At 39.0% G+C, this 24,687-nt stretch overlaps 1 protein-coding gene across 2 annotated transcripts in view; it reads right to left on the bottom strand.

The window, feature by feature from the left end:
- The window catches only part of LOC133013799 (CUB and sushi domain-containing protein 3-like), a 212,376-nt gene that overhangs the window by 135,410 nt on the left and 52,279 nt on the right, over positions 1-24,687 (bottom strand). Inside the window, exons 5-18 of one of the 2 annotated variants that reach the window (XM_061080848.1) lie at positions 23,431-23,499; positions 23,253-23,391; positions 14,893-15,005; positions 13,724-13,801; positions 12,239-12,326; positions 11,464-11,588; positions 10,869-10,990; positions 8,530-8,633; positions 8,134-8,246; positions 7,665-7,847; positions 6,658-6,984; positions 4,175-4,369; positions 3,647-3,785; positions 2,386-2,573 (exon numbers count right to left, since the gene is read on the bottom strand). In XM_061080848.1, coding sequence (XP_060936831.1) covers positions 2,386-2,573; positions 3,647-3,785; positions 4,175-4,369; positions 6,658-6,984; positions 7,665-7,847; positions 8,134-8,246; positions 8,530-8,633; positions 10,869-10,990; positions 11,464-11,588; positions 12,239-12,326; positions 13,724-13,801; positions 14,893-15,005; positions 23,253-23,391; positions 23,431-23,499 — 1,983 coding nt within the window. Of the gene's footprint in view, positions 1-2,385; positions 2,574-3,646; positions 3,786-4,174; positions 4,370-6,657; positions 6,985-7,664; positions 7,848-8,133; positions 8,247-8,529; positions 8,634-10,868; positions 10,991-11,463; positions 11,589-12,238; positions 12,327-13,723; positions 13,802-14,892; positions 15,006-23,252; positions 23,500-24,687 lie in introns of both variants that reach the window. The other variant, XM_061080847.1, reaches the window with a different exon arrangement.

Consider the following 24,687-nt stretch of genomic DNA (forward strand, 5'->3'; position numbering starts at 1 on the left):
TTTTATTTTGCATGGCTTTGGCCCCTCCCCTCAACCCGCCAAAGAATAAGTGGTATAGATATAAGGGAAGGATTGATTATTTAGTTTTCCCCTCTGACACACAGTAAGTCAGATTCTGTTAAGTATTTATACACAGGTTTGCTTCAGCAAATAAAATATGACTGTTGAGCAAAAGAGATATATCATACAAGATTTAGGGAACATGAAATGCCATTTCTATTTTTGCAATCGGTGAAGATTCTAGGCCACACAACCAGCTACCATCTCCCAGTTGTATGCCTTCACCAACCAGTTACATTTCAGTTTACATCCATGTCTGTTCAAAAACAAACATGTAGTAAAGGACAGAGCGATGGACGGGCAACCTGGGATGCCTCCAGTCACGGCTTAGGCCAGAACAGAAGTATTAAATAGTGCAAACAGAACCTTAAATAACAATCATCCGAACAAAAAGGTATCAGTGCACATATATATTCCAACGCAATATATTTGCTTTGACTTTTATTTTACACTTCAGACAGTGGCAAAATATATGAATTTCTGTACTTATTTCTGTAAAATTACACCCACAGCACAATCAAATCCCAACTGCTAAACACACTCAAACACATATTGTAAGATCTGATAAGGTTCAACGCCCCACTGTAATAAACAGTCCAGTGAGAGACATTTTGTTTTGCTGAAGGTCCTGGGGAAGTAGATGTTTGCCATGTGGCGTTGACTAGAAGTTGAAGTGTTAACAGTGTTACACAGAAATGACCTAAGTTTATACTATATGTTGTATGAGATATAGATTAAGGTTATCAACATTAATAATATAAAACAGCCTAACCTGACATATTATTATATGTTAGATAACAGAATCCTCTTCTGTATTGCTATAGGCTTCTGTAGAATACTAATTGCCCTTTTTGATAGTTTTACTAAATAAAACACATGAAGTTTGAACACAGAGAAATAGAGCATTCAATAGATTACTGCTGGCACTGGTCTCTATGGTGCAGGAATTCCATTCATCTTTTATTCTATATCTTAATACTAAAAATTATAATAAATTATAAATACAGGAAATTATTTTATATGTGTCCCTGCAGATGATGTGATAAGACTTTGTAGTATTTTGTATGTGATTACATCTGAAATACATTACACAAAGAAGGAATGATGCAGTGTCTCTGTGCCTCAGTTTATTTACAGCATAATTCACTACATCCCTATTTTGTTAGACCAATTTTACAAATGAAGTAGGCTGGGTTTCCCTGAAGCATTTCAGCAATAACATATGTCTTAAATTGCAATGGAAGAAGCTAATGTGATCTTACTGTTATTGCTTTTCGATAGCCTCGTTAACAAAAGAGAAATACACTTGAGAGTGAAACATAATAAGACAAAGACACTTATGTTCTGCTTTCAGTCAATAATATAGACATAATGACAAAGTCTGTCTATGAATCACCTCTGAGTGACAAGATATATGTTTTTTCTGCAAATAATCTCAAAAATAGGTTTGTATTTTTGTATTTGATTTTTCAACAGTGTTATGGAAAGCAAGACTTACAACCCAAACTCCCTTTACAACAAAGAAGATTTTACCAGGAAATTAAGCCCTGGACTTTTTGAGGAGAGGTTTGGATGTAATTGGCCATTGAGCATTATGCTGGAACACAGGGCTCTTTCTATCAAATTAGCTCTGGTCTTTGATCCCGTTCCATTTAGGATTCTGGTAACCTTGGTTATATCTAGTGGACTGGCCTTTGATTCCACCAGTTTTCCTCCATCATAGGCAGACTATCATCTGGGATCACAAAACCAGAAAAATTAGTTTGATCTCAACCTTCTTGTCCCCACACTATTTAATGAGCTACAGCGATTGATATCTACTAACAACTTTGACCTGACATCTGTTTTTTATTTCACCAAGTAATCGGTATTTTTAACCTCTCACACAACAGACCATAAAAACATGCAAACAGTGTTTTTTTAACCTTATGCTCAGCCTGAGAAAATGGTGTGAAGAGTCAACATCAGTTAACAGATAAGATAATATTCACAATAGCAGCGTGGACCTTGGTCTTCCTGGAAAAAAAAGCAGTCTTCAATATTTTGTAGTCTCATTAATCAATTTATATCTCTGAACCCGAGCTGAATACAATATTTTCAACCTGAAAACCAAAGCTCATTGAGCCAAGTTATAGAAACACATCTTCAAGACATTTAGTAATAAAAGAAAGTTTCAGAAAACCTTGTGAAAGTCTTGCCTGAACAGCAGATCAATTTACATTCCTAGAGTCAAGCATGACGTTCTTGGATTTGTTTGTTTTTGTTTAAATCTATTTGAAATGTGTTTTATTCATAACTCATGCACCCACAGCATTACACTCTTACCTTCGTAGAAGATCTTGAAGCCACTGTTTGATCGACTGTTATCGGTGGTGAAAAGCAGATACAGGAAGGTACTGCTACTAAACAGGAACTGTGGGACCTGGGTTCCATTAAATGAGCCAATTAGAGGTGAGAGCAGGTTGGGACCATCGTGCACTTCCAGGAAGTCATAGCTCAGTTCAGTTTGAAACCTTCAAAATAAAATGAGAAGAGGGAGGGAGAGAGATGCAGAGAATATCTTTTATTTGTATTCTGAACCACTCCTCTAGTTTGACAGATTAGACTATAAAAAACCATTTAGTCTATTCTGTCCACTGAGGACAAATTCAGATTTTGACAAAATAGATGAGAAGACAAAGCCTAAACAGAAAGTTCCAATTATGCAATAGTATAAGATCAATGAGCTCTTGGAGGTTTGATATGATATGGATCTGTGTTCACCCTCAGATCCCTATATCATCAAACATCAGCATTATATTGTGGGAAAATACTTTCAGACATTTTCAGAAAGAGACAAGAATTATTGGATTGTAGTTGTATGCCTTTACCTACAAGTGAAGTTGTGGTTATATAATCGCCAAAAAAGTGTGGATTTTTGCAGACCAAGTCTACCTTTGGCCTTTAATGCCAAATTTGAAGAAGTTCCCTAAAGGCATTGTTGAGATATCACATTCACGAGAATGGGACAGAGGCAGACTGAAAACATGATGTCTCTGACCATGGCTATTGTTGGCACGGAGGCCTAAAAATGCCAGCCTATCTTCGTTATTAAAGCAAAGAATATGGAAAAAAAAAAACATATACTTCCTCTATAAAAAGAATATAAACTGAATTAATTAGGCTTAAGAAAAAAAATTGGCTCATTTCATGTGATGGCTATAAAATATGATGATTTTATGGTTTAGGTTTTTTAATTTGAGAAATAAAGATTTTAGAGTAGGACTTTTTCTTTTTATTGCAGCAATCTGGAAGTGAGCAGGAGCCAGTGAGTAAATTACAAAGTTACTCAAGGCTTTCAACACTTTTGGAAACTGATTACAGGTCTGCGTTCCACCTCCTCTAACTGTCTGTTTCTACCTCAGATTAAGGGTATCACCTCTGTGTTTCACATTGGTGTACTGTGTATAGTTCTCACATGTAGTACAGTATGTGGATATAAGTACATGAAGGATTTTGGGCTTTCAGATCTTTGTCCGTGTCTCTGACTGAGAGTGTGTGTATATTTCTTTCCACGGCTGAGTTACCCGAGCACTGTCACACAAACCTGTCAAAGCTGATCTTGATGGAACGGCCAGGTTCAGCCTCGATGACCCACTCACAACTCAGTGAGTCTTTGTAGTAGCCTGGCCACCCCGGGGACAGGATGACACCCGATGGACCCGAGTAGTGACCCCCACAAGGAGCTGGAGGAGCAGAGATGTGGAAAAATGGTGGGAAGGGTTGGGCGGATAAGAGATGTGGGTGTGGCAGAAAGAACAAATATGGGTGGGGGATGGATGGAGAAGTAGACCAGTGGTTTTAAAGAGGATAACACTCAGTAATCTTTTTCAACCAAAATAAAAAACACTGGAAGAAAATATATAGGATGAGTCACCAAAGGACTGGAGTTACACAAGCACCTGAAAAAAAAGATAAATGTAGCCCAGAATGGATGGACTCTGAGCTGCTTGTTCCACATAACCCACTCACTTCTTCATCTAAATTCCCTATGTTGTGTTTTCTCTCTTCCTAACTCAATAGTTGACTTATCTGTCCTACAACCACACAAGTATTGGCTATTCCATTTCAGTACCTTCACATTTGAGAATGAGTCCACTCCACATCACTTTGCTTTCCTCCAGATGGCAGGTGATGGTGTCAGCCCCCTGCGTTTTGATGAAGCCCTCCTCACAGACCACGGAGATGGAGCTCCCCAGTTGGAAGCTGTCCCCAAAGCGTCTGGCATTCAACGGTATGCCAGGGTCAGGACACTCATTACGCCCAAAAGCTTGTAATGAGAAGAAAGAGAACAAGATCTAGTGACAAACACTGTTGTGTGAATGAGGAATGTGGTCTGTGAGGAGTAGGTAGATAAGGGAAATGGATGTAGCTGTCCGTGGGAGAGGGAAAAAACAACCTAACAGAAGCCTGCTTTGTGAACCTCAGGGTGACAATAGCCTCCGTCTTTAGAACTTGTTGTACCACACCAGGAGAGAAATAACTACAGTGGTGTTGCCTTAGATAATGAGTTTCACACTACAAGTACTGCCCTAAATGCTGCTGTTTCTTAAGGCAGTTACGGTCCCTATGGAGATGAGCTTTTGCTAAAAGCAATCATTAAAAAAACAACACGAAAGAACTAGAGTATTGATTGTAAACTGAACATTCACAAAAAATACAAGTGCTGTTGATCTAAATTCAATATAAGTAGTCAGACATTAACTGCATCAAAATCTAATTGGTACTGCTTTAGAAAATATTTTATAAAATTTTGAATTGGGTTTATCAGGGTTTCCCCCAGTGCTGTATAGGCTTGGCGGGCCGCCAGGCTTTTCTCTCCCCCCCGCCAGGCTAAGCGTCGGTTGTTTGTTTTATTTAAAAAAAAAAAAAAATCTGTCACTCACACACATCAACAACACTTCACTTCCTCATTGAGCCCCGATCCCCAAGCAACCCCATCCTATTGGTCCAAACAGTCACATGTCCCACCCCGACCCATTCACTGACCCTCAGACATCAGAACGCTCCTTCAACACAGTGTTTTACTGAACATAAGTCAAAACCAAACATAAACATAAACCTAGTCCGTTACACTATTAGGCTGCAGCTATTTGGTTTTATTTATTTAAAAATAGGGTTCTTCTTATTTCATACATTTTCCACAAATATGGGGAGGACTCAAATAGCCCTACCAAGTTCTGTGTTTAATTTATTTCAAAGTAGGCCGACACTTGCCTGTGTATTTTGTTTGTTTGTTATTTTGTTGCTTGTCTGTTTGAGTAGCTGGCTGAAAGCAAAGAAGTAGTAGGCTTACCTTTTATTGGTAACCAAACTGTTACGGTTCATTGTTTCTGAAATAAGAGGCCTGACTGCTATGTTAACAGCAAACTTGAATTTTTTTTAATATTAAGTAGGGCTGCCTCTAACGACTATTTTTCTATCGATTAATCTGACGACTATTTTATCGATTAGTCGATTAAGCTAAACGATTAATTTTCCTCCAAAAAAATCAAATTGACCATTTCAATTCAGTTAATTTTATTTTGATAACAACAAACTGTATGTCATCGTATAATGCAGCACAAAACAAAATGTAAACAAAGGCTCAAATATTAAAGTGCAAAATTGTAGGTTTAAACTAGCAACTCCAACGTGATAAAAATAAATAAAAAAGAGGGCTTATAAGTTAAGTCAGCAGTGCAACTCCAAAAGATATCAAAGTTTCTATTTAACCCCTTATCAAAATAAAAAAGTTAGGTCTGCATATTAAACAAAGTGCAACATGTTTAGAGTATAATTAACAATGGTGTCCAGCTCAAAATCCGACTCAACCCCCGCCCCCCCCTGGGCGCCGTAGCTGAGGTAACCGCGAGAAGGCTTCTCTAGCAGCCCTGCCACCAGGCTTAGCAAGTTTTCTGGGGGAAACCCTGGGTTTATATTCAACAGATCAGACAGCCAGTACTGAGTCTCATCACACTTATCCCTAGAGACTCATTTATGCTGAAGGTCAGATATGTAAACGGATGGAGCCTGTTCCTGCTCTGTGCTCTGCATTAATGTAGTCTGTTCTTGTAGACGTCTTCTGAAAGCTTATGGATACAGACAAAACAGAAAAAAGTTTTGTCTGTACCACCGGAAATCGTTGGGGGGGAGGGTAGAGTAGCAAATAGTTAAAATGTTAAAATGCAAGAAATAAATTTCCACAGTGGTGGAAGTATTTGAGGAGCGATTTCAAAAGTAAGACACTACAGGCAACGGAAAAAACTGTTTATTTTACCTCTGTCTTAAGAGGTACAGTGTAAATACCTTCTCCACTGTCGCCAAGTTCGTTGTTGTCATAAACTGTAGACTCTAGGCTACCCTCTTGTGGATTTATTGCCTAACAACCATATCAATGTAAAGGACACATGTAAGTATATGGGCAGGGATAATTACATATTTGACATAACCATACATAAAAGCAGGAGAAAATATCTCTAACCCTGAATAGAATAAGGCGGAGGCTTGTACTCGCTTATAATTGCTGATACAAATTGCTGTGATTGTTAAAATTAAACTGATCAAACAGTCACTTACTGCTATAGGTGATATTGAAGCCCCGTCCAGACATAGAGTGATCAGCCTGAAACTCCAGCTGCAGTACGTTGCTGTTGGACGTCAGGTGGGAAGGAACTTCGGCCCCTGAGAAGCGTCCTAGTATTGTGGCCCCTAACTGGTCCCCATCTTTGATAGTGAGGAAGTCATAGGGGGGCTCCAGGTCAAAGTCATTAAAGGCCAGGTGGATTCTGGAGCCCGACTCTGAGATAATCAGCCACACACAGTTGAGGTTGTTCCCATAGCCTTCTGGGTAGTCAGGAGACAGCACCGTCCCCATGGGGGCAGTGAAGTTGGAGAAACAGGGGACTGTGTAATGGAAGGTGAAAAATAGATAAGCAGCGATTTAAGAAAAAATACGGACCAACACACGGCCATCGACACTGTGGGTTCTGCCATGATAGGATCATGCACATAGATCAGTATAGAACAATGTGACGACTGTTTAACAAGCTCAGCAATCAGGAGACAGCACAGATCCCATGGTTGTGGAGTAGTTGAAGAAACAGGAAACTGTGGCGGGGTTGAACATAGAATACACAAAAATACAGACATAGTGCTTTATAGGTGCCCAGGATTAATATAAACGTTCCCTATGGACCCAGGTAACTTGTACGAACAGAATATAATACATGTTTGTTAAGGATATGGGTTAGGTATAGTGAAACTCCTCCGAGGGGTTTAAGTTAAATCGAGAAAAGACTATTTAGAGAATAATGCAGGTTTCCCTTCTCCAGAGTATTTGTACAGTATAACATTGTGTTACCTGCGTCCTTCTTTTTCAAATCAACTTCAAACAACAAGGCAAGAATGTGCTATCAATTTCATATTTTACATTATGTATATTGCTGTTTACACTTCATGCACTGCATGGTCATTTAACAACAATGCAATTAATCCTTCAGTAGTTTAATGTCATTGTGAACTTTCCAAGAGCATAAGTAATTGCTTCATTAGCTGTCGTGAAAACAAGTCAGCGCTGGACTCACATATGCAGATGGGGATATTAGCCGACCACTGATTGTTGTTCTGGCAGGTTATCATCCTCTCCCCTATGAGCTCGAATCCAAACTGGCATTCAAAGCGCAGAACAGCACCATTTAAAAAGCCACTACCGTCTTGGTAGCCGTACAGAGGTGTACCAGGGTCACCGCAACTCTCTTTGTCAATTTCTGTGGGTGAGAGGAGAGGAAGAGAGGGGAGAGATGGAAATGGAAAGGGAGGGAGGGTAGAAGATAAAGTTAAGCAATACTTTATATGAAATGTATTTTTTCTGTTTAACATCTAAAAAAGTCCAGGTAAAAAGCCTGGAAACGTGTTAAAAAGGTTTTTTGAAGGAGATATAGAAGACAGTGAGAGACAGGCAAGCAGATAGCATGACAGAAAGGCAGAAAGGAAAACAGACACAGACATGAGTACAGACAATCAGAGATGATATCAGCACCAAAGTCTCTATACCTTTATAGTTGATCTTGAAGCCGATCGAGCCCACACTCTCATCAGACTGGAGATGAAGCCACATCTGATGGGACATGCTGACAATCAGGTCTGGGACAAAGCTCCCAGTCAGCCTGCAGACAGGTGAGCAAAAAAGATTCATCAAAATGTCAAACATTGTCTTATCTTCCAATGTTATATGGAAACGTTCTTCCAAAATAAACAGAAACAAACTGAAGCATGGTTTCAACAAAGTAAGCCTCAAATCAAATGGTGCACCTTTAGATTAAATGAAGGTTCCATGTAGAATATAGATGTAATACTATGTAAAAACATATAACTAACCAGCTGTGCAACATTTAACTGTAAATGTATAATTCAATAATATATTCAATGAGGTATTTCATCAGTACTTACACTTGTATTATTGTTTTGGAGTCACCTACTTCCCCTCCATCTCCGATGGTTAGTGAATCATACCCAATTTCAAGGTCAAACTCCTCAAAGTTGATCTGAATAACCTGTTGATAAAAATAAGTAGAATTACAATCTTCTTATTGTTAACATTCAAAAAGAGTGCACAACGTTTGTGTACATGCGTTGACATGTTAAATATGTGTTTGTATAATGTCAATGAACAGAATTATTCAACCTTTATTTTAATTTAGGAAGACATATAGGTAAAGACCTCATTTACAATACAGCAGAGTACAGAGGAAATGCTGCCCCCCCCCCCCCCCCCGCGATGGGGATTGCAGGATTAAGTGATCTGTATGTCTGTTTGTGCATCCGCAGCACGAGTGGAAAACTTTATTATTATGTTAATCGGGTACTGAAGTTTTGCTTTGGGATATTTTAAGTGTTGCCTGGGGAATATTTTATCTTCTGATGACTCTTGTTATACATGCAGACCAAACTTTATTACACATTCAAATTTGAATTTGTAAGACTTTTTTGCGTTTTACAAATTCACACACTTAGAATTAACATTTAGAAAGCATTTTTCACATGCACATCAGAGGTGATGGACATCTGCAGGCCGTGCAATTATTTGGGAACATCACTTCACCAGCTCAGAATATTAATGTTTTACCCTATACTCATTTCCATCTCTTTGGAGACTCTGATTCTGGAGACAACTAAACATTGAAACAAGCCCATTTAAAGTGTAATGCCATACACATACACAAGCAGACAGCAAACAATGCTTCAAAAACTCAGGACATTATTGTTCTATCTCATACTTCCGATAGCTGCATAATGTGCAATTTACTCTAGTATTTGTATGAAATATGCAGAAACTACAACTAAAAATGGATGGCACATAAAAAGACTTAACTTCCATGAAATGTTCGAGTGTTAATAAAATAAGGCTTTGACAAAGAGTTCACATCCATGCAATACATCATAAACACCCATCAAAGCTCTATACAAACTAACAGCACCGTTTTCGGCAAACTGTCAAACAAAATAATACGAGCCAATTATAGCGAGGCAATTAAAGGGGCCGGCATTATCCACTGTCTGTCCACACTCATCCAGGAGAGTTACATGTAAGCTGTCAATGGTACATCTTTTATTTTTTTCACACATGTATACAACATCACAAAAGACGATATTTTCACAAATCAAATTGGCAACATCTGCCTAGACTCATAATAATCATGAATCTACTGCAGAGACATTACACCATTAAACCAGACTACCTCACTCTTTACTTGCCTGTATGGGTTAGTGATGAAAAGAGGATGTACTGTACTAACATGAATGTTGATGACAAGTGCTCATACTAAGCATAATCTTTTCTGGTCATGCCAGGAAAATGTCTGCACAAAATCCATGTGTAACAGCTTCAACACAATGCACTCACACACATGATTACCATAATAACACTAATGGACCAAGTTTCGGTGCCAAGTCCATGGCTTGTTTGCCTTGGAGAGGGTGAGTATTAAATGAGCACTAGTTGGTTATTGTTTATAAGCCGGATGGTACCTAGATGACACCCCTGTGTATATGCCTCACTGGACAGAATACCAATAGAGAGGAATTTGATTTAGAAGCAGTAATGACCATTAGGAAAACAGCTTTGACCTCTTCACTTTGGGGAAAAGCTGGTCTAATTTAATCATTATTTCTCTCCATTTCTCTTGTCCCAGATGAATGATGTGAATCGCTCAATTACGACCAGCCAACCATACACTGGTGGCGTAGTGAGAACTGGAATGTGATCCCGCTGCAGCTAATATATTAATGAGTTACACTTACGGTGAGCTTAAGTCAAAATACATGCATTTTCTATATAACCTGTTCCCACCTTGGGAGGCCTTTGGAAAATAAATGCACTCATAAATATATATATACAGAAATGGAATGCCTGGACAAATACTGCATGTTCTTATGTAAAAGGTGAAGGTTCACTCATGGGGCAACAGAAGAAGCTTGCCTATTTGTGCTTAGTCTACATCTAATGAGGTACTGCTACACTTCTTTAGCAAAAACACAAGTGGGACCACTTACTTAAACTCTTCTTTGAGCTCTCTGGGACTTCTTCAACAAATGTATCCAGTTAAGTGATTATTTCATCTTTATAATTGCCATATTTACAGTGCAACTGCTTTAAATATGCTGTGAAGCAGATATGAATGTGTGACCCAAAGCTAAACTTCTGCACCATCCAGTTTCCCCCATTTAACGTATCTATTTAGACATCTGAAGAGGAGAGAAACATGTTAGGTTGTAATACTGCTGTGTACCTTGTTTGGATCACTGGCTGTGATGATCCAGACACACTGGGAGTTACTCTCATACTGGATGGGGAAGTTAGGGGATGTGAAGGTCCCTGATGGTCCCTGTAGATTTGACCCACACGTTTTCACTGCAGCCATGTAAAGACAAACATGGAGACAAAGACAATGTATTTAAGAAAGATTCCAAATATAATTGATCACTTCAAAATATATACATTCATAATATATCATTATTCAGTGTGCATCATACAAATAATCTACAACATCTCAGCAGTAGTAGGGCTGATATATTAACGATAAATATGGATGGAAAGCCAGAGTAATTATTCCAGCATTGTAACACAATAAAAGGTAATATATTGTTTATAGAAGGTCTACGAGCTGCATTTCAATTAATCAAGTCCTAAAAGGGTTCTCACGGTATTATGAAACATATAATAACAGCCAGAGCAGTTTGGAATGAAAACATAGAGTGCTGCAGCAGAGGCTGTCATACATAATTAACAGAAATGAACTTTCCTCTATCTGAATAGAGCCTGTATCTAGAGGCAATGCCTTAATCAAACTGGTTTATTATTAGCTCTTCAGTAGCCTGGCTCACCCTTGCAGACGGGTCTGTGGTCGCTCCAAGCAGCGAAGACTTCGGCTACACGCTGGCAGGTAATCGTTTTGGAACCCTGCAGCACATGGTCTTCATCACAGGTAAATTGAGCAGTTGCTGCGATGCTGAGAAGATAACAAACACCGTTAGTGGCTGGAAAAGCAATCAATGCCTCAAAAGTGACTCCTGATCAAATATGAGATGTATTATTTTTCATGTCATTCATTACAGGTTCATATTGGACAGTGGATCAATACATTCCATTCAGTAGATACATTGGTAAATATATTTATATATTAACTCACTTTATTTTCCACACATACATTATGTCTAGACTGTGAGTCCACTGGGACAGGACACACTTAGGCTCGGAGCGTATATAATTTTATATGGACAAAGAAACAAATCACTTGTGGCACAAGTAACTAAATCTCTGGTGTAATAGGCTCATTTGGAGAGGGTTTCTAAAGCTGCACTATTAGTATTCTTTTCGACTCACAAGACAAACAGAAATGTGTGCGAAGTTTATTAAATGTCAAAGTAAATAGTCTTAAAATGTATATTTTTATTCTCTCCTGAAATACAAAATAGTATGTAGATATTGTGATTTTTTTAATATATGGATTATAATCACAAGAGGATTCTCCATGGCTGAGGAAAATTGTAAATACATCTACTATGGCAGTAATGGTTACTGGATAAATTGGTTGGAGAGCATGTTTTCCTACTTCTAAACCCAAGCTGCTTCACTAGGGCTACAGAGGAGCCAAATCACCTGAAGTCAGAGCCAATCCGTTTGCCATTCTCCGGCTCCCCCGGGTCAGGGCAGTAATTAGACACCTGTTTGATTCCTCCTTCATTCACTGAGTGAGAAAGACAAGGACCAAGAACACTGTGAGAGAGACACTTTATATTTCCAAGCCTCATACTTTCAGAAAAACACCCACTGCAGTGGAAAGCACTCGGAGAGTAGATAAATCTGACTTTGAATGTTTGTCATGTTTGGTAACAAAATTCACTTCCAGGAAATCACGCATGTAGTTGGACAAACCTCATCTCTCAATGTCAGGGACTATCAACTGCCAGGTATTTGGCAACACTGTTGTAAATAAACATTTGTGTTTTGTGAGATCAGAGCGAGTGCCAAGGGTAAAAGCAAGTCTCTTACCTGTACTAGACAATATAAAAGGAAATGTATCTGGGCTTGGCAGTGAATAAGATGATAAACTGACCTTTAACTATCAATTGCTGCAGCTAGAAAAAGTCTTGCAGATATGCTTTCATAGCCTTTACCATTGTAGGAATGTAAGGTGCCGGATTGGACTCAAGCCATCTCTCTATTTTGATCTGTAAATCAAACACCTCATGCACTGGAAATGAGATTCATGAAATATGTAGTATCCCAATTATCCTTGAAGTTCGCTGTAATATTTGAGGCAAGACATCAACCAATAAACAGAAACCCATCGGTTTTAATACTACCATAATACTACCAGCCGACGTTTTCTCCTTTGACTTCTTTCAGGAAGTTCATTAGCTTTGAAGTTAATTGTTGTGGGTGATAATGCAGTTATGACTTCAATTATATGCAATGAATCCACTAGGCAAATTAAGCATCTCTTCACAGTCTTTTAAATGATATACAGTATTGTCTCTTAGAAAAGATTACAGCCCTTTGCATTATTCATGTCTCCATGCAATGCAGAATCAATGACACATAAGGCAATAAAGATTACAACCTGTTATCACTGAAATGTTTAGCACACTGTGGAGTTAAAGGGAATTGTGTTCCTGATTTATGTTAATGACAGAGCTCCGCAAGCAATTAAAATGCATTCAATTCAGTCTGAGTGTACACAAATCATCTGCGCGAGAGGTCACTCAACCTTGACTACCTCTGTGTGTATAGATCACACAGTGAATGAACATAAGTCAGCCTGATGTATTGCTTCAATAGTGCAAAATGAGACACAGGAAGTTTCGGGCATTTGCAGCTGATCAAATTTAGCATTTTGCTGCAAGATAAATTATTAACCTGATCTAAATGAGTTCAGTTCTATCAGGACAGGAAGTCCCGGACTGCAGGAGATATGGAGTATCAGAAAGAAAAAGAGACTGCACTTCTGCTGAATCTAGTACTGTAGCTTAATTATGTCACCAAATGATACAGCAAAAAAAAGAGACAAGAAAGAAAGCAAGTCCTACACAAACAAAAAATCCAAACAATGAAACAGTTGCATAAGAAAAATAAAAGACTTACTCAAAGACAGTTTGTTAGTGTTGTCCTTTCCTGGTAATAATTTTACCCCTCTGGATTTAAGCTCTCCAGAGCTTTTCACTGGTCGAGAGTAACAGAAAGAGTTCATTAGATAAAAGAAGTTACAGTATTAGATGTGAGAAGATACAGTAAAAATGTTTCTTTCTCTGGATAATACTTGGCCCTTTGAAGAACATCAACATGTAATTGCTACTGGTGTGCATCCTTTCTCGGAAGAAATTAGTTCAGTGGCCCTGATGCATTTCTAAGGGTTACCTTGGCAATTCCATAAACTCTAAATTAGTTTTTCATGGTGGTCTGTTCATATAATTCAGACATATTTAACAGTGGATAGAAATTGATTGGTCAGAGCAGATTTAATGGTTATAGCTTGTGGGGGGAAAATATCATGCAGAATCAAAGGGGAGCTCAAGGACGGCAATTCTACAAAACTTAAAATTGAATATCCAAAAGCAATTAATGATGCAACAAGCAAAACATGCTATTTGCATTGGGTCGCATGCCTTCACAGACCACATGAGGACTTTTCAAAAGCACACTGCGTAAAAAATAAATAACTTAGTTCTTCTCTTCACTTGAGGTATCTCCCTTTTGCATTAAAAATAAACCCATATAAGAGCTCCACCACTGCACAATAAAGCACTGCAATAGATGAGAAATGCGATTTTTCAAGCAATTGATTTTGTGTCTCCCATTTACCGTATTGCCACATACGCACTTTATTGAAAGTTTTTATCGAGCTGGTGATGGTTAAGTTGCAGGTTTAATATCTGGCATGGGGCCTGGCTTTAAGCCTCTGTGTTATAGTATATGAAGCACAGACACTAACTTTAAAGTCACGCCATAGAACAATGTGAGGGCAAAGGATTACTGAGCTCCTGAAGCTGAATTTTATCAGAGGAAGTAGAAGAGTATATACAGAATTTATCTCTCAAATATTTGATTAACTTAGTCCTTTGAAGTCAATGGTTTGAAGCTCGAAAAGGCACCAGTGCCCTCTACAGAGGGGCATTAATCAAGTGTTTAATATTCAGTTAACAAAGATCAAAAAATGTTTTGTAATTACACCGTTTTTCTCCTACGACGATCTCTTTTGCGCTGAAGAAGGGGACCCTCTATTACCATGTGAAAATTAAATAATCATGTCTTACCTTGATACTGAGCCCTGAAGCCTTTGTGGCGGTGGTTGCTCTCTGTCACAAAATGCAGCCGCAGCCAGTTTTTGTTGCTGATGATTGGAGCTGGAATGTTCATCCCAGTCATCCTGAGTGGAAAGAGTCACAAATAAAAGAATACGTGTCATTTGTTTTCACTTCATTTCGAAATGACAGCTTTTCGGTGATTGAAATCTGTTTGTGTGTGTTTGTAAAGTGGTAAGACAAAAAGGCTGTGTCTCTATTCATGGGCTGTATCCTTTAGCGGCTACATTTGAAGACCAATTGCATCACAAGGCTAGTTCAAATGCGTCTTTCCATTTCTGAAAAACAAAGGCTCCAATGGGGGGATTCTTTCCAGCCCAACCTATCCCAGGATTCATTGCACTTCAGTTAATGACCGTATTTCAAAGAGATAATGGCGCCAGCAAGCGATGAGACGTCCACTGCTTGAGTATCATGCTAGGTCTGTGCAGAAAAGTCTGTATGTTTCACCTATATGTGCAGACACGGATCATCATATCTGAGCTTGTCTCTGTTAAACCTCTGTGTGTTGGGAGACCATGTCTGTCTTAATACTGACTTAAGTGCTTTAAGACAAAAGGTCTATTCAGCGTGTGGCCATAGCATCAGAGACTCTCAATAATCGTAGAGATTTAAAGCTGCCAAGGGCCTTCTCGTTTGTCTGGCTAACCAGCTCTGGGTTTTTTTCCAATTGCCTTGCTGTTCCTGCACCGTATCCTGTCATACCGCAGTCAATAGAGCACAATGCCATTGTAGCTTTTAAACAGAGATTTGGGACAAGCAGAAAGAAACGTGATGCAGTTGATTACCTAAAGAGGAAAAATGCCTCTTATCAGACAGATTAAATGCTGTCACATGTTGATTTTTAATTGATTTGCAAACTACCTGTGATTTTTTGAACTACTTGATTTTATTTCATATCATCCATTGTAATGGGAGATGATGGCAGCTTTCACAGGGGAATTTATAGGTAATTAATTTTCACACAAAAGCTGACCTTTTCTCACATTGCATCATTGATAAAATGCTAATGAACCTGATGTATGGGGCAGAATGAAAAAGAACAGCCTTCAAGTGGCTGAAGTTTGTAGCGGAAACTGCCTACAAGATTCCTGCAGTGGAAGCTGCAAATTATCACAAAATTTCTGCTCGAAGTCTAAAAGAAAATGGATAGTGACAATAAAGCTCTACCCATCAGGAAGGTGCTTGGACGCTCCAGGCAGCAGAGGAGTGATGTTACGAACTTAGGAGCAACAGAGGTGAATATATAGCTGTCATAACAGCAGAGAATGGCAGGGCAAGTGAAACATAATGTGTCATCAACTGTAAATAAAGCCATGATGACAGAGAATTTTTCTCCGGTGGTTATTTGTATTTATACAGAGAAAACTATTGATTTATCCAACACAACCATGCATGCAAAATTATCCCTGTTACATTCAAGTACAAAGTGAAGAAATATATTTTTGATGCCTAGTTTTCAAAGTGGGAATAGACTCACCACTCCCTTCAGCATCAGATGTGACCTGAAAAATTGATGACTGCGTGCCTAAATGTTATCATGACTGCATAGGTCAAGATATTAAATGCTGCGTCATGTCAGTGAAAACTTTCTGTGACTGAGAGTAGGAATATATTATTTCTATCACAGCCTTTTGTTTGTTAAGTTGCCTTTGTATGTCCAGTTTGTGATAAAACTTTAACATCAGCTGAATGATAGCACAAAATAATTCAGGGTTGTTTTTCACAAAATATTGATGCACATTACTGCTACTTGTCATTGTTACTGTCGTGGAAACAAATGCATAACTTGTGGAAAGTGGGCTGCCCAGTCTCCTTAAAATAGACAAGGAAAAGTGAGTGCCGTCTACTGTTTTCGTATTGTATCTACCCCAGTGCATACTGAGCGACAAAAGATGAGAAAGTCCAATTGGAAAAATGGATTCCTCACATAATGCACTGCCATTCTATCTCTGAAGGCTCACTTAGGCTGGGTATTTGTTCCTTCATATATATGCAATATGGTATTTCGAAGATTATTTTTTGGCTTGAGTACAGATTTTTCATGTGCTTGATTTTATCCAAGTTTTAAAATGCTTCAAATCATTGATCTGGGGCTTCAAATTAAATAGTTAATTCAGATGTAGGCATGTGAAGCACATTGAAGCGAAGTCTTAGTATAACTTGGCTAATTTGATAGAATGAGGGTTGAAGGGAGCATGGCAATCTCATCAAAAATACCAACATAATGAGTCCAAATGTGCAGGTACTGTGGCCAAACGTGGCCTTGAGGCCAGAGTGACAAGCTGAAATCCCGAGTGCCTCTTGTCTGCTTCACAGAGGCAGCCTATACGTAGGTGCACCCCAGATAATGAGCGATCAATTCAAATTTGTCAAAAAAGATAAGGCCTGGTGATTTTGGATTTTACTCCCACACACATTCTATAAAATCTGACAAGAGGGAGTATTTGTAAGAATATTTTATGTGCTCTCTATCCTTCATCAAATTACTCCCTCTTCAAAAGCTCTTCAGGAGATACGCTTATACAGCTTGGTGCCTGTCTGCCAGCAGATTGGCTTCTGAAAACAGTGAGCCATGCAGTCACTGTATACCCAGTGGCCTCTTACATTAATTGCCCTGGTGAAATTCCTGGGTCGACTGTCAATTCACATACTTTCAATTAAAGGTTGCCTTCTTCAGACCCGGATCGCAGTGGAGCACATCTAGGAGGCATTTTGATTTTTTGCCTGAGAAGATCAATAATAAATCCCAGATAGAAGAAATTGAATCTAATACATATGGTAATTTCATCCTGCTTTGAATATTGTAATCTTCCTCTGAGAAGCATTTAGCCACTGCTCATATTCAGTGAACCAAACAGGATACTTCCAGATTCCTCAGTGAACCAAGCTAGATATTTCCAGATTGCTCAGGGAAAAAAACATTTTTTCTGGACTCTTGCAACATGCAGAATTAATGCTAATCAGGAAAATATGCAAAGACCCTGGATTATAGAAAAAGTTGAGCCTTTTTGGATTGACTTCCATAATGTGTAGGTTAAACACCACCTGCACATCAAATCCACAAAGCCTTCCAGGTTTTATGCTTTGTGTAGACATTTGATATAATGAGTGACATGTAATCCACAGCTTGTTGTTTTTGCCCTTTGTGAACAAGGCTGTACAATCATATTAAAGGTCAGACGAATAACAAAGAACTGTTTTTCTTGGTTTAGGAAGAATCCAATGTTGGCTTTTGAAAAATGGAAACAGATTGGTTATTTTTTTGTCTATTTCCACTGTGATTGATGTGTAGCCTCAAATCAACCTTCCTCAGCGTGACAGCAATGGAATCGATAAACTCATTTGCAGAGATCTGATAGAAATCTTCAATTGATGAAAAGGATAAAAGCTGCTAAGATATGTCAGCAAAACATATTTCTACTATCACAAATTGTTTTTATTAATTAGCAATCATCTATCATCCACTTTGGGGAAACTGGTTGGCAACATTGGACTTGTTCACATGTACTAGGTTTTCCATTTTATACCTAACATAACTTAAAATGTAAAATCCTTACATTTATCTGAGTAAGCGAGTAAGGAATTAAGTAATTAGAATTTCTGGAGAAATAGGAAATTAAAATTATTGTGCAGTATTTTTTATATCCAAATCAGCTTACATAAAGCTGAGTCACAAAAGGATTTGTTATGTGAAACCACTTTTGTGAATTTCTCTTTTGTTCAAATAACAGTCACTACAAACAGTAAACTAGCTGGTTCATCAAGAGGTAGGCAATGGTGAATAAATTCTAGGTGGCTGCTTGTAAAAGTGCCAAAAAGTATTTGCTTTTGATAGCCACAAACAAGCCACGTTGTCATAGAGGTGCTACGATTATTGACCAATACTTTTAGAACACAATTCAAACACCAAAACAGGAGGACAAGAAGGCCCAACCTTATTTGATGTAAGTGACTGTAGCGTGTGTTTAATCATAGGTGATGGGTCGGGTCTGGTGCAGAGCTTTGTAGGTGCCTGTTTGCTCTGCTGGGAGCTGTCTAACACATAATTCCGATAGTTCAGCGCTGCAGACTGTTAAGACCATTAGTGATTGAAGCTTTCAAACAAACTGCCTTCAAAGTGTTCATTTGGGACAGAGAGAAATATCACTGCCTCCGTCTCCCAAAGCTCCTCCATAACTCAACCATAAACATTTCAAACTGACACATTTACAAAGCTAAGGTATCCCCAATGCTCCTACTCTTAAACCAGTCAGTTTTCCCTGTATGGAGGAATCTGCATTTAATGTAATTGCACTTATTTATTTTTTTATTTTAATCCCATATGTGGAATTTATTTGTTGATCTAATTGTTAATTATTTTAGGATTAGATGCTGTGTAGTGGACTGTCCTGTGAAGTATTTTAGTTTTTCTTATTACCAAGCACTAAATGAATTATTCTGTCAGGGATGAAAGTTTCTTAATGTGAAAACACATTTTTGCCATCCATCTTTTTGAATCATGTTTAATACTTGATAACCACCTGCATTAGCACAGGTTAAGAGAGGATAACAAGTGAATTTGGGTCAGGCTTTAAGGCTATTTGCCTAAAAAAGGCTAAGAGGAGATAAATCTCTCTGACTCAGAGCTTCAGCTCAAGGGTAAATTGACAGTTTGCTTGTCTCCAATCGCAGCTGGTGCTATATGTTAGGACGCTTGTAAGTTTAGCTGTCCAAAGGCCTTGTACACAGCCATATACACTAATAAAAAGAGGGGGAGCAAGAGCAATGGATTTTATGGGCAGGAGAGAATTGCTCACTTTGAATCGTGCTTGTTTGCTTGTCTGTTTGTTTACCTGGCCGAGTTGAAGCCATCTCTCTAAAATGATGGCCCCGCTGCACTTCAGCTCACTGGGTCCCGCTTGGATTGTAGGGGCTTAAAAGAACTCAGCCTGACATCTTCTGACATTCGGTGACATGGAAAAACATCATTTTGGAGTTTCAAAGAATTCAGGTGATGCCTGCTGACTGCTCATCACATTCACAAGTAAAACTCCCCCCCAAAAAAGTTCTGCTGGTTTAACCTGATCAATAAATAAACACACTGTGTATTTGTTCTCCTCTTTAGACACTGCACTTCAGCAAAAAACTGAAATTCATATTTAATCACACAGAATTGTGCTAGTTTAATGGAAAACGTGATGATGGGAAATGTAACATAAAAATGTAACCATATATTGGGATCTATTTTTGTATTATTAACTAGAATTAGCGCACTGGTTGTATGTTTCCCTTTATCGTTGACCACTTAAACATAATTACTTTATCTATGAGCCTAAGTCTAACAAGAAATTCCCTCAAGACGGTGTATACCACATTCATGAGGCCAAAAACTGTTTTTTGAGGTCACAGGAATGCAAGCTCAGTGTGACCTTTACCTTTGACTATCAGACACTAAAAATGTATCAGTTCACCTTAAATCCAAGTGAATATTTGTCCCAAATTTGAAGACATTGCCTCATTAATTTTAAAACTCTTGTACTTCAGAGCAGGTTACCTGGTGGTATGTCAAAACACATCAAAGTCATCTCATATCAGCCCACTGTCACACTCTCTTTAGCTGCGTCAGCAATACAGTACTTAGCAGTTATTGGCCCACTCAGAGCACCGCTCCCTTCCTCTCCCTCTATCTTTCTTGCTCTCTCTCTCTCCCTCACTGACACAATATCTGCCTCTCTCTCCCTCCTACTCCAGATGACAACTCTCAGGGACAACAAAGCTTGAAGCTCAGTGATTGATTAGAGCAGGGGTGTCAAACTCAAATAGGCAATGGGCCGAAATCAAAAAATTGCTTCAAGTCGAGGGCCACATGGGTTCAACGTTTATTGAAAACTTATTGAAAGAACCTTAGTGCACATATTGAACCTGGAACTAACAAGGCCTATAGAGTATTGCCGATAAAACAACATTAATTATGAAATAAATGAAAACAAATAATAAATAATACATAAATAAATATAAAAGTAATAAAATCAGTTTCATTAATTGCTTTCTGGCTTTATCTGCAGTATTTCCAGAGTAATTTCCACTGAAAACATTTTCTACAGGCAAACAACAGACAAAAATAATTGACTTCAAAGAAAAATCAAATGTCCTGTAGTAGCAAGAGAAAAACAAGTTTTCCTGCAGCATCTGCGTCTCCCACAGGCGCAGCTTGGTTTTAAAGCCCTCACTGTAGCGTACATGTCAGTGACGACACGGCCCCCCCCCCAGCCCCTGAAGCTGCAGGTTGAGCTCATTCGGGTGGCTCGTGATGTCACACAGACACGTTGTATTTCGGAGCTTTCAGAAAAGACTTGAACTGGCGGTGATTTAAACCTTTGGCTCTGATTAAGTTAACCGCTAATGTTATGATGCTCATCACATGTTCGTTTTCAAGGCTTTGCAACACAAAGACTCCTGGTGTATGATGCAGTGATAAGCTGTCAACTCACTTTTTTCCTCACTTTTTTCCTCCTTCATCTTTTCTCGGATCCACCCTTTACATCCGCGATCATATACTGTTCCTCCCACCTGTCTTGAAAGCTCCTGTTTTCAAATGCCACCTTTCGTTTAGCCATTTTAGGGGAGCGGGATAGTTGAAAGTTGTCACAAGTGATATGTGATACAGACTGTGAGGTGCGCGGTCGCGGGACCGTGATTGACGTGCCGACACACGGGCAGTGCATTGTGGGATCTGTCATTCACCATTGACCCGCCCACTCGTCAGCCAATGAGAGCCTGCTATTGGTCTAGAACTGTCACGTGCCCCATCCCGATGTTTTCACTGACCCTCAGGAATTGTCAGTACTTATTTTTTATTGAGAACTTGCAAAACACTGCCGGCGGGCCAGCTCTAATAGTAAATAGATTTTATCATGCGGGCCACATATAATTCATTCGCGGGCCTTGTGTTTGACACGTGGATTAGAGCTTCTTTCAGACAATTTTAATTAATGCCCAACAGTATTGCATAAACCTGGTGGATGCTCCCATTTGCACAGGACACAGAAGAGACAGATAACCTTAACTTCAAGGTTGGAGGTCAATTCCATTTCATATTTCCTTGTTTCAGTCAGACAGTGACTTCTAAATTAAGCCTTCAAGAAAGCCATAAATAAAAACGTCTGAAGACTGCTTTTTAAGCCAAACTCTGATTCATGTGCACCTTCATCAGAATTATGCAACAGGGAATCACCTTGTCCGTGACTTGACTTTATTAATTTAGCACCACATGGAATATTCAAAATGTTTTCTGCTTGTAAATATCCAAGAAAAGTCATTAAAAGGTGGCTAGCTTCCGTACGCTGTAGCTTCCCATGCATGCAGCTGACTTTAAAGATCTGATACTATAATAAATGACATGGTCGCACTCAACCATACATACTGAACCTTTGTTCCTTTACATGCTTTAAAAACTTAGCAGGCAGACCTCCTCGTTATCCAAAGAACTAAGACAGAAGCCTTAGGCAATACAACCTTGTTTTACCAAGCCCCCACCACCCTTTGGAATTAACTCGGAGCTGCCAACTCTCTTACGATCAGTAAATCTAGAGACCAACATTTTTTGTTCTCTCTCTGAGTGCCCATTAACTTCTCTTTTTTATGATTACACACCGTCCCAATCACATAAATTACTCAGCTAGGTAGATTATATATCTGAACTAAATGTAATTTTACTACTGGATTTTAACTCCACAGCAATGCTTTATTACACCAACTATTACAACTTCCTGTTTACTTTTTGCAATTGCTGTTTTCCTATCCTGCATCTCTTTGCATTCCGAGCCATGAAAATGATGAAGGATCTCTCTTTGTCTCTCATCCTTTTTTCTTATATGTAAATCTTTGAAGGTTTGGTCTGGGAGTTGAATTACAGCTGTGGGCCTTTAAAACCTTTGTGGAAACACGATGTGATATTGTGCTGAACAAATAAACTTTAATTACTTTTTTTATTGAAACCTAATCTAGTAAAAGACAAAACTGACTTCAACCTTACAAAACACAATCATTTTGTGATAAAAGTCCTAAAATATCTGGATTTAAAAACATAAAAAATATATTCTGACAGAATATAGGCCATGATTTCACAGCTTTAAAAATGTGATATGTAGTGCCCTTCTCCACCTGACATACAAAAAAAAAAACACATCACAAACCTTTCTGTGAACACCTTGTGGACACTGACATACCGGTAACACATACCAATACCAACATGAAGTTACACTAAAACTATGTATGTACATCAACTGAAAGACAAAAAACTACCCTTTCCTTCTCACAGCCCAACTCACCAGATGGTTGGCGTTTCAGATCCCTCCACTTCCAGATAATCCGACTTTTCCTCCATCTGAAATTCCGTGAACACCAGGGAGATGGTATCCCCGTGATCTGCCAGGATGGTCCACTTACACTCCCCACTGCTGCCTAGACCTCCAGCACCTCCACCTCCGCCAGTGCCCAGGGAGTCGCTGCTGGGGAACTCGAAGCTGGAGATGAGCCCGCTGGAGCCCCTCAGGGTGCCACCGCACGTGTCCTCCGCTGTCAGTCACAAAGAGGAAGGCCGGGTGCAGAGAGAAAAAGACACACAGACTCTAGGTTATTTCAGAGCTATTATTCAAAGTTCAACATGGGGAAAAAGTGGCTGTAGGCATAAAACATCTGTTCCCGTCCCTTCTGATAAATGACAACCAGAGACAGAGAAATGTGGAGGCTGATGCTCAGGTCATCTAAACATGAAGCTGCACAGGTCATCTAAACACAATTTGGAAATTGATAATGGTATGAAACGTAGAATAAAAGGTTTATTTAGTTTCCTACACAATGGCAGGAAATAAAGCATTCATGAGTGACAATTGGCAGAACTATTTACCAATTAATTGTGCACTAATTCTGTCACAGTTTTGTTGAGCAGTTTCTATGTGAGAGGAAAAGACCCAACTCTCGCTTTTGTGCTTTTTTTTCTCTCTCCCCCCCCCCATTCTCCCTCCATCCAAGAGTCAGTAATTCATCATTATGTCCGCGGAGCCCCTCATGTTTCAGGAAACAAACAAATGGTGATAAACAGGGCTTATAATGCTGTGAAATTGTATATTTTTTCAGCGTGGGGAGCAAGGCACGTCAGCTGAATGTTAATGCACTACACCATAACAGTGGCTTGCTCTCTTTCACTCCAAGTCCCTTTTCCCCTTCTCTGCCTCACCCTTTCTAATATCTCTCCATCTCTCCCTCCATTCCACTCTTCCAAACCTTCTCAGATCTTTTATACTATTACTCGCCAGCCTCCCTTCTATCCCTGCATTCGTTTTTTTTCTCCCTTAAGAATTTTAATGATGGCAGGGCTTTCACAGTTTTCACATCATTTAAGACTAATATGTGACACTCAGCTGTGCCAGCTGAAACCTTTGATGGCTCAGCGCTCGACTCAGGGCTGTCAAAGCTGCCAGCCTTGGAACATTCCTGTATGCTGCATACACGATTGGTCAAGGAACAAGGAAGTAGATGTATTAAATTCCAAATAAGATAAAGAGAAGATTGGAGAACCGAGGCTGCTAGTTAGCTTGATCCATGTTATTTGACACAGAAGAAGTATAGTAATTGATCAAAGTCTTTATGGGAAGGCAGAGATGGCAGAATGATACAGTGTGAGACATGATGTCCTCACATTTATGATTCATATTAAGGAGACTCCTTTTTAGTCTACACCATGGGCAGGCCTTCATTTGTTGA

The sequence above is a fragment of the Limanda limanda genome, chromosome 11 (genome assembly GCF_963576545.1).
Source record: "Limanda limanda chromosome 11, fLimLim1.1, whole genome shotgun sequence".
NCBI lineage: Eukaryota > Metazoa > Chordata > Actinopteri > Pleuronectiformes > Pleuronectidae > Limanda > Limanda limanda.